The 10700-nt window shown below is 44.4% G+C and overlaps 1 protein-coding gene across 1 annotated transcript in view; it reads left to right on the forward strand.

The window, feature by feature from the left end:
* SLC6A1 (solute carrier family 6 member 1) overlaps positions 1–3165 on the forward strand; it is a 76447-nt gene extending 73282 nt beyond the window's left edge. Inside the window, exon 15 of the mRNA XM_068158061.1 lies at positions 2858–3165. Coding sequence (XP_068014162.1) covers positions 2858–2962 — 105 coding nt within the window. The 3' untranslated portion in view covers positions 2963–3165. The remainder of the gene's footprint in view (positions 1–2857) is intronic.
* Positions 3166–10700: the final 7535 nt, after the last annotated feature.

Raw genomic sequence — 10700 nt, forward strand, 5'->3', positions numbered from 1 at the left:
CTCACCTCGAGTCTGAACCTCCCCTGGCGCAGCTTGAGACTGTGTCCCCTTGTTCTGGTGCTGGTTGCCTGGGAGAAGAGGCCAACTCCCTCCTGGCTACAACCACCCTTCAGGTAGTTGTAGAGGGCAATAAGGTCACCCCTGAGCCTCCTCTTCTCCAGGCTAAACAATCCCAGAGAGAGTCACCAAACAGAGAGAAGACAAGACAGTGTCTGTGCCATCTGTTGTAAAACATAGTTCACTGCATTAAATGTGAACCATTTCTCTGGGACATGACAGTTCCAACTTTCATCCCAGCTCCTCACACCTAGAAACAAAGCAGCTCTTTATGAAAGAGGTAAATGTATCCTTTTAACACATGAAGGCTGTCATCTTGTCAAGGCAGGTGATGCTCTAAGGAATTGGAATCAAATTCTCAGGAGTAAACCCATATAACTCTGTGAGTCTGCTCACAATGACCAGATTGAGCATCTTCCTATGATGTGATCAAAGATTTTTGAGAGGGAGGTCCCATCTGAACAGGAGGGAAAACTTCTTTGCTGTGAGGGTGCCAGAATCCTGGAGCAGGCTGCCCAGAGAGGTTGTGGATTCTCCTTCTCTGGAGAGATTCCAGACCCACCCAGACATTGTGATCCTGGGCAAGCTGCCATGGGTGACCTTGCTTTAGCAGGGGGCTTGGACTGCATGATCCCTAGAGGTGCCTTCTGATTCTGTGATGTGAGCTCCTGTTGTCCATTACTCCTGTTGTAAATTGCAATGCCTGCTTTGTTCTGCTGCAGCTGCAAGAAGGTAGCTGTAGCATCTTGGGAGCAGACCTTATGATTATGCTGCACTTCCCTTCCATCTTTATGTAAGGGACTTCTGTGAACAGCTACTTCACAAAGAACTTTAGAGGCCTTTTCTCATTCTACTGTGCCCTTAGCCACTCCCTGATTCATTATTCATTTGTTAAAAGGAGGTGACACTTCCCACATGACAGAGGCATTGTATGACTTAAATTCATTTTAAGATCCTCAGAGAAGTGCTGCTAAAGGCATGTGAATTGCTGATGAGGTTCTTGACCAGTACAGTGTTTATTAATCACATACAGTTGCCATAGTTAATAGACCTTTTTTGATTAGTTTTTTTAATCTGGGTACATCCCCAGTTTCCCTCTCCAGCCAATAAGCTCATTCTGTGCACATCAGACACTTCTTCAGCGCAAGGACTGAAACACGTTTCCCTGTCCTCTGTGAATGTGGGAACCAAAGGCTGTCAGAAGGAATTTGTCAGAGTCTCTGGAATGTTCTAAAACCAGCTGACAGAGCCGTCTTTGCAAAGGGGCAGATGATCTTAAGCAGAATTGACGAGTACTGCCTCACGAATTGCTCAGATCTTGATCCAAATATTTGTCTTCAGCAAATTTTAAGAGACTCAGCGATGCTTCAAAGGAGTCTGCATAAAACCCAGAGTTCTTGTGGTGGGGTTTTGGGTGTTTTGTTTTTTTTTTTGGTGGTGGTGGTTTTTTTACCTCTGCTTCTTCTCAGCTCCTGCATTGTGAATGCCTTTCCCTTGGCCTTGTGGAAACATTTACATGCAAATGGAGAATTGTTGCCCTAAACCAGAGCTGTGTACAACCACAGTAAAAGTTCCTCATCTCAATCTTGCTGTGCATTAAGGTCTCATTTTTGAAAGTATTGATAAATGATCATTAGGTAATAGGAGGATCCTATATCCCTTACAGGCTTAGACACTCAAAACTGGTCTCCTTGACATGAGTGTGAGCTAGGCAGTTAAGCATCATGAACAGGGAACACAAAAAAATACTGGGAAAGGCAGAGTAGACATAAAATGATCTTAAATGCAAATCTACTTTACTTGTTGGGCTCTTGGAAGTAGTAACTCCAGAAGCTGCAGCCAATGCTCTCTAGTCCCTTCTGCTCCCTGAGGAGGTCACCATTACATCCACCTTTGAGTCTCTGCTGCCCACTGCAAACTTGCAGCCTCTCTGGTGATTAGGGGACTAAAACATCTGTCTTATGAAGCAAGGACTTGGGGCTTTTTATCCCGGAGAAGAGAAGACTGAGGGGGATCTTATGAATGCTTATAAATACTTAAAGGGTGGGTGTCAGCAGAATGGAAGCACTATTCTTTCAGTGGAGCACAGTGACAGGACAAGAGGTAACTGGCACAAACTTAAACACACAAGTTCCATCTAAACTTGAGAAGGAACTTCTTTACTTTGGGGTGTTGGAGCCCTGAACCCGGCTGCCCAGAGAGATTGTGGAGTCTCCATCTCTGGAGTCATCCAAAACTTGCCTGGTTGCTCTTCTGTGCAACCTGTCCTAGTTGAACTTGTTCTGGCAACGGAGTTGAACTCTCATCTCCAGAGGTCTTTTCCAACCCCTGCCACTCTGTGAATTTGTGATTCAGTGTGCCTGGCATGTGGACTCAGTAAAATCTCTCCTGCATTTCTTTTTCCTAGGCATGTTCAGTTGTTAATGGCTGGTGGCACCTACCATTTCCAGAGAAGTGGTGGAGTCACCGTCCCTGGAGGTGTTCAAGAGGGGATTGGACATGGTACTTGGTGCCATGGTCTAGTTATGAGGTCTGTGGTGACAGGTTGGACTTGATGATCTTTGAGGTCTCTTCCAACCTTGGTGATACTGTATGTGATCTTTCAACTCCTATTGTCGTGTTCAGGGCACAGCTAGAACTGAGCAGTGCCTTTTCAGTGCCTTGGGAGATAGACAGTTATTAATTTTAGCTCTCATGCCTAGGGAGAAGCCTTTAGGTGAAAAATAAACCGAACAAAACACCAAACAGGCTTAGAAACAGCTTTTTGACCCCATCGCATTTATTGTTGTTCTTTAAACAGCGCATCCAAGTGATGATTCAGCCAAGTGAAGACATCACTCACCCTGAAAACGGCCCTGACCAGGCCCAACAGAGCAACTCTGCAAACAAAGAAGCCTACATCTAAACTTCTGTCTTGTAAGTGTACCAGTGTACTGCTCCAGAAAAACAAAAACAAAAACCACCCACGGTTGAATATGACCACAAATTCATGTCTGAGAATATAATTACCTACCTCTAGTGGCAAACAAACAAACAAACAAACCAACCAACAATAAAAGCAAACAAACAAACAAAAAGGGGGTTAAATAAAAAAAAAAAGAAAGAAAATGGTCATCTCCACTCTAAGGGAATCGCCATGGGTACGACCCAACCATTGCGCGAGCTCAGATGTTGGCAGTGTTTTGTGTCCTCTGGCAATCCACAGACTGTTAATGTTTTTATCCTTTTGCAACAATAGTTGCATACCTTGGAATTTGTAAATTGCTGTGCCAAGACCTTTTTAATCTACCTTTTAGCACGACTATTTGGAGTTTTGTGCTGCTGATTTTTAGTAGTCGATCCATCCTTTCTTACAGCTGAATCCCAAGACTGTTATTTCTGACTTTGCAGGAGTGCAATTAAGTTTGGAATTGTTTTGTACTAAAAGGATGAAGTATTTTGTAACCAAGTGATTTCCAGTCAAAAAGTCTGCCCTTAAAGTTTGCTCCAGTCGAGGCTGTTTGAGGGGGGAGAGACTCCCTTCCAATAACAGTGGGCACAGGCTTCACAAACATTCCTAGTACAAATTACATAATGAGGTAATGGCCGTTGGTGGCAATAAGGCATAGAGTAGCTGTGAACAGGATCTGTACTTAGCCTTTTGGGATGACTTTCAATTAGGATCGTGAATTTCTCTACAAGTCTATGTATTGTGTCTCTTAGGAAAGGAGCATGGCCGTGTGAATCGATATGACACGAGTTGCAGCTGTTAGAGGCAAAAAATATGACTCCTGAAGTTTTTAGCAGGGTGAGCAGTAATAGCCAAGAGCTTTTAAACATTCCCAGGAGCAAAAGAAATACAAAGTATTTGCAATTCAAGCTGTTGTTATTCTACCACTATTGCATTGCCACCGAAATAGAAACCAAAACAATGGCTTAAAGATTGAAGCTTGTCCTTGTACTTCGATTTGAGGGTTTAATTCACAACTGTTCTTTTTAATCTCTTCAAGGACTTTTAACAGTTTCTAACAAGCAAACAAACGACAACCTATGGATCCTTAGCACTTTGGGGGTGGGGGGTGGGGGGGTGGGAAAGGGGAGTTTTCTTTTTATTGATACATTCTTTGTGGTGGTGAAGGCATGAGGGAAAGCTATTTCGGTAATAATGGATCTCCAGCCTGGGCTGGGGCTGCGTTTGCCACACAGGCAGGAAGCCCAATTCAGCTGCTGGTGGTTTTCCCTGTGTGGAAAAGGCAGCAGTTAGCCCCGCTCGGCGCTTCTCGTTTGGCAGCTATACGACGGGCACAAAGGAGTACGGAAAACCGGAAACACTGAAAAACAAAAGCAGTAGTTGCTGTTTGATTGTAAATGACTGTGACAGAACTGTGCAATGAAACCTGCTTTTCAGCAGACCTTGGGTTGGTTGGGTTTTTTTCCTCCTTTTTTTTTGTGCAACGTACAATGTTTAGCTAGCACAATTTCCTGTAGAACTACTCCGTGAGAAACCTGTTAACTGTGACTGTTGGGTTTTTCGTTGTTTCTTTGTCTGAAGGTGACAAACATGTTCTTGCAATAAGGTATTATTCTCAGAATGTCAAGCACATCAGTGTAGAAATAATATATATTATATATAATCCACACGTACACGTTGGAAACCCATCCTTGAAATCTCCCGCTATGTTTGGTAGGTTCTAAACTGTTCATCATACATAGATCAGCTGTAAAAATACTCCGAGAGCTACGCTACGTCCTTAAACGGCTAGAGCTGGAATGCAAAAGCCCCGTGAGCCTTTGGGATTTAGAGGAGACCCCCCCCCCCCAACCCCGTCCGCCCCACGCCATCACGCATCATCGGTGTGAGTTTCATTTAGACTAAGGATTAACAGCTCCCACTTTTCTCTTCCTTGTTTAATGTACTCGAGTCCCCCCCCCACGTTGTCCTAAGAGAAATGCAGTATTTAATGTTTGATTGTAAACAAATTGACAGATGTTTGACAGACCTGCTCTTTAGCAAAAAACAACAAAAAAAAAAGCTGTACAAACGTTATCACATAGCACAAAAATAGTGTTGTAGGACTACTGTGTGTAAACTGTGAATAGCTGTTATCTTTCTTTCTTTTTTTTTTGTCCTATTTCTTTTTCTTTTCTCTTTTTTTGTTGTTTTGTTTTGTTTGGTTTTGGTTTTTATTTTTTGGTAGTATTTGCCCTGGAATTAAAAAAAAAAAACCAAAAAAAGGGAAAAAAAAAAGAAGAAAGATCAAAAAAAAATACTATTGTATGATCATATATTCTTTTTGCAATAAGGAAATATCTGAACACCAAGCAAATCTTATCTCTATATAAATAATAATAATAATAAATAAATAAATATATATGTAATATATACATATTCAAAACTATATACAGAGCCTGTTTAAAAGAGTACAGTATTATTTAGGAAACTGCAACCTGTTCTATGGACCAAATGTAAAATATTTATAAATTAAGATGCATTTTAAATGTCTATAAATGGTGTCATAATTAAAGCACGATTGTTATGTAAGTTTCCAAGAGTTTAGAGGAAAAAGAATAAAGGTTATATTATACATTACGTTCAGACTCCTGCGGCCTTTCCTTGTACCCAACCGACCTGTGCTATTCTCTGTCATTTCACTTCACAGTATCAGAGTATCACGGTATAACTAAGGTTGGAAGAGACCTCGAGGACCATCGAGTCCAACCTATCAACACAGACCTCATGACTAGACCATGGCACCAAGTGCCACGTCCAGTCTCCTCTTGAACGCCTCCAGGGTCGATGACTCAACCACCTCCCTGGGCAGCACATTCCAATGACGAATTACTCGCTCGGCGAAGAACTTCCTCCTCACCTTGAGTCTAAACCTCCCCTGGCGCAGCTTGAGACTGTGTCCCCTTGTTCTGGTGCTGGTTGCCTGGGAGAAGAGGCCAACCCCTTCCTGGCTACAACCACCTTTCAGGTAGCTGTAGAGGGCAATGAGGTCACCCCTGAGCCTCCTCTTCTCCAGGCTAAACAATCCCAGCTCCCTCAGCTTCTCCTCATAGGGGCTGTGGTCAAGGCCTCTCACCAGACTTGTTGCCCTTCTCTGGACATGTTCAAGTGTCTTGATGTCCTTCTCAAATTGAGGGGCCCAGAACTGGACACAGGACTCAAGGTGTGGCCTAACCAATGCAGAGTACAGGGACACAATGACTTCCCTGCTCCTGCTGGCCACACTATTCCTCATGCAGGCCAGGATGCCGTTGGCCTTCTTGGCCACCTGGGCACACTGCTGGCTCATGTTCAGGTGGCTGTCGATCAGTACTTCCAGGTCCCTCTCCATTTGGGAGCTCTCCAGCCACTCTGACCGCACTTGTAACTCTGTAGTCAGTCTGTAGTCACTCACAGTCTCAGGCTGCGCCAGGGGAGGTTTAGGTTGGATGTTAGGAAGAAGTTCTACACAGAGAGAGTGGTTGCCCATTGGAATGGGCTGCCTGGGGAGGTGGTGGAGTCACCATCATTGGAGGTGTTCAGGAGGAGACTTGGTGCCATGGTTTAGCTGTTTAGGTGGGTTGGATTGGTTGATGGGTTGGATGCGATGATCTTGAAGGTCTCTTCCAACCTGGTTTATTCTATGTAATTCTATGTAATTCTATATAATTCTGTACTGTATGATAGTGTGGTAGTGTGAAAGTTTAATCCTCCCACCACTTAAACCACACTAACTCAGTCAGAGAAGCAAATGAAAAAAGCTGTATTTTACAAGCAGAATGAAATGCAATGAATATATAAAAAATAGACAGTATTTACAGCATATACAAAAATATACAGTAAAGAAAGTAATACAGAAACTCCCTCCAGAGGAGAATTCCCCCTCCAGGTTCCCCCAAAACCCCTTTTCCCCCTTCCTCTCCTTTTGCCAAAAAGGGCTGGACGTGCTGGAAGGTGTCCAGAGAAGGGTCATGAGGGTGATCAGAGGGCTGGAGCACCTCTCCTATGAGGACAGACTGAAGGAGTTGGGGCTGTTCAGTCTGCAGAAGAGAAAGCTCCGAGGTGACCTAATTGTGGCCTTCCAGTATCTGAAGGGGGCTACAAGAAGGCTGGGGAGGGACTTCTCAGGATCTCAGGTAGTGATAGGACTAGGGGGAATGGAATGAAGCTGGAGGTGGGGAGGTTCAGGCTAGATGTGGGGAGGAAGTTCTTCACCATGAGAGTGATGAAGCCCTGGAATGGATTGTCCAGGGAGGAGGTTGAGGCCCCGTCCCTGGAGATATTCAAGGTGAGGCTTGAAGAGGCCCTGGGCAACCTGGTCTAGTTGGGGATGTCCTTGCTGACTGCAGGAAGGTTGGACTGGATGACCTGTGGAGGTCCCTTCTGGCCTGGACCATTCTATGATTCTATAATATGGCAAATATATAATATAGGAAATACATATTATATTAGTATATAAAAATTGTATAAACTTAACTCAATATATATTTTAAATTTATATACCTTATATTAAATAGAATATTAAAAAAATATAAAAGGATATAAAAATATTTTAAAATACATCCTTTATTAGAAGAAAACTAAAAAATTATCAATGTAGCCTGCAGGAGAGCTGGAGGGGGACCTTATACAAACGTGTGGAGTGATGGCTTCACACTGAAAGTCCCTGGATTTAGATAAGACATTAGGAGGAACTTCTTCCCCTTGGGGGTGGTGAGGTGAAGTGGAAGCTCTAAATCTGGAAGCCAGGTCAGATGGGGCCTTGAGCAAGCTGGTCTAGGAGGAGGTGTCACTGCCCATGGCAGGGGGATTGGAACTGGGTGATCTTTGAGATCCCTTCAAACCCAAACTGTTCTATGAGTCTTTAAACGTGAATCATAGTATCATAGTATCATTCAGGGTTGGAAGGGACCACAAGGATCATCTAGTTCCAACCCCCCTGCCATGGGCAGAATGTGTTGTTATCATTTCTTGGGATATGTGTAATTAATCCATACAGCTTTTTCTATAGCTGAATGCATACATTACACAGAAAGCTTAAAAGGTGACAGTTAATAGGCCCTAACTGGTCTCCTGATGCTTCATTGCTCCTGGGGAAAGATGGCAGGCCAAGATCTTGTGCAGCATCAGGAAAAAGCCTGGATCTTGACATAAAAGTTCCCCAGGCACATTTCTTTTGACACTTTGGGCCAGCACCTGAAGCCACTTATTTCTCAGCCATTACCATCCCAAGGTGAAGCCAATGGGGTGGTGAAGCAGTGGTCATATGCTGAATGGACAGATGAGACATTTCTATCCCAAAAATCCTTGTTCTTTCTATCAGCTGCCACTAAAGTGTGAGAAGATGCCAAGGAAGTTGCACAGCAGTCTGCCTTACATCTGTGTCTCTGCTGAGGAGCTGAATGCTCCTGTGCACGGAATTTAATTATCTAACTATAAAACTGGAGCAGGACATCACGCTGGGAAATAGTCTAAGCAATTTAGAAAGCGTGATTAGAATTGAAAATGCTCCTGCTAGAAGCGTCTAAAACCATAGACTTCAAACTCAAAATGCTGACCTTAGCAAGGGGCACTCAGATGTGCCAGCACAAGGCGAGGGCAGATCAGTCTTCTGCTTTTAGAAGGGCTACAAAACGGGGCTGGGGAGGAAGGAGGAGCACGGATTGTTCTGGAAAGGGAGGGCGGAAAAGCAATTTTTGAGGCTTTTGAAATGCGGAGGAAAAATTAACCCAAGCCTTAATGTTTAGTTCCTGGGCTGCTTTCACATTCTGCTGCAAGCAGAAGTGGGGGAGTGGCATGGAGCAAAGTGCAGATGTGGTTTAGTGCTGGGTGACTGTGCGAGGGCTGAAGGATGGCTGAGGAAAAAGAAGCTAGTTGAAGGATATTGCGTTAGTGCTGTGATATTTCCATGCTCTCCTGGAGGAATTTTCTCTTGCCGTGCTGCAGAAATCCCGTCAGCGATTCAACGAGAAAAATGCAAATAAGGTCACTTCTTCCCTACAGGACTGCAGGATGCCCTGCGAGAAAGCCATGTCCTTGCTCGTCAGGAGTATTAGTTCAGCTACATGTGCCTTTGTTCTAAAATAACATGATCTTGCTTTTGGGTTTTGTTGTTTGTTTTAAGCCTGATTGTTGCTGGTTTGTTCTGCTCAGGCTACAATAGCATTGCAATTAACATGACTCAGCTCCTGCTCCCGGCTGGTTGCTGGGGGCTGGGTTGTAACCCCCAAGGCATGGCCGTGCATTCAGGTGTAGACCATGTGCTGCTTGCTCTGGGCTGGAAGGAAGTACGGGGTGGCATCTGCTGCCTGCCCGCACCGTGTCGGAGTCAGAACCATAGCTGGTAGCTGGCTGAACCGGGAGGAGGGAAAATGAGTTGCACTAAAACCATTTGGACAGACACACCTTGGTTCCTTCCACTTCCCAGTTTGTAAAATGGGATGTCGCATTAACATCAGTGGCAAACAGTCGGTTGCTATTTTTTTTTGACTCTTCAACAGGCTGAAATAATCCTGTGAGTTATTCGTGAGTCATAAGTCCACCATGGTGCTAAATGTGTCCAACAGTGCCTAAGAGCAGGACAGGATGGATCAGGCATTGTCACAAGGATGAAAATTAATGTGTTTTGCCAGCAATGGTGATTTAGTCAGCTTGAAATAGCTGCCCAACATGTCTGTAGAGATCAGTAGCTGAGAGGTGTTTATAACCATTTTAAAGTAGCAGTGGGTAGGAAAAAGCCAAAATATGCATCTGGTGTTTGCGTCTGAATTCTCCTCTACACTTGACCAAACTAGGTACCCACTTAGGGCTGGAAGGAGGGAATAAAACATTTACTGCCTTGTTACATCAATGCAATTTCTGATCTTTATTCTAAAGCAACCTGGCAACACCTAAATATGAATCAGAGTGCACTCAGGTGGCCAAGAAGGCCAACAGCATGCTGGTCTTGACAAGCAATAGTGTGGTCAGCAGGACCAGGGAAGTCACTGTCCTCCTGTCCTCAGCGCTGTTGAGGCCACATCTTGAGTACAGAGTTCAGTTACACTACACTCCAAGAAGGACATTGAGGTGCTGGAGCATGTCCAAAGACCAACAAAGCTGGTCAAGGGTCTGAAGAGCAGGTCTGGTGAGGAGCAGCTGAGGGAGCTGGGGTTGTTCAGCCTGGAGCAAAGGAGGCTGAGGGGAGACCTTCTGGCTCTCTACAACTCCTTGAAAGGAGGTTGAGGCAAGGTGGGGGTTGGTCTCTTCTCCCTAGTGACAAGTGATAGGATAGGAGGAAGTGGCCCTAACTTACACCAGGGGAGGTTTAGGTTGGACATGAGGAAAAATTTCTTCACCAAAAGGGTAGTCAAGCCTTAGAACAGGCTGTCCAGGGAAGTGGTGGAGTCACCATCCACAGAGATTTAAAAGCTGTGTAGATGTGGTGCTGAGGAACACAGTTTAGTGGTGACCTGACTGTGCTGGGTAGTGGTTGGACTTGATGATATTAAGTGCCTCTTCCAACTGAAATGATTTGATGATTTTTATACAACAACAAAAAGCCTCACAGGCTTTTTAGCCTACAAGACATCACTGGCACTGCCACTTGCTGGCACTACCACATGCAAGTGTACAGCTGCTTTTACATCCCAGTCCTCCCTGCAGATGAATAACAATCAATCCAAATTCACTGCAG

The sequence above is a fragment of the Melanerpes formicivorus genome, unplaced genomic scaffold (genome assembly GCF_026170545.1).
Source record: "Melanerpes formicivorus ecotype bairdi unplaced genomic scaffold, bMelFor1.0.p_v2 SCAF_38, whole genome shotgun sequence".
Classification (NCBI taxonomy): Eukaryota; Metazoa; Chordata; class Aves; order Piciformes; family Picidae; genus Melanerpes; species Melanerpes formicivorus.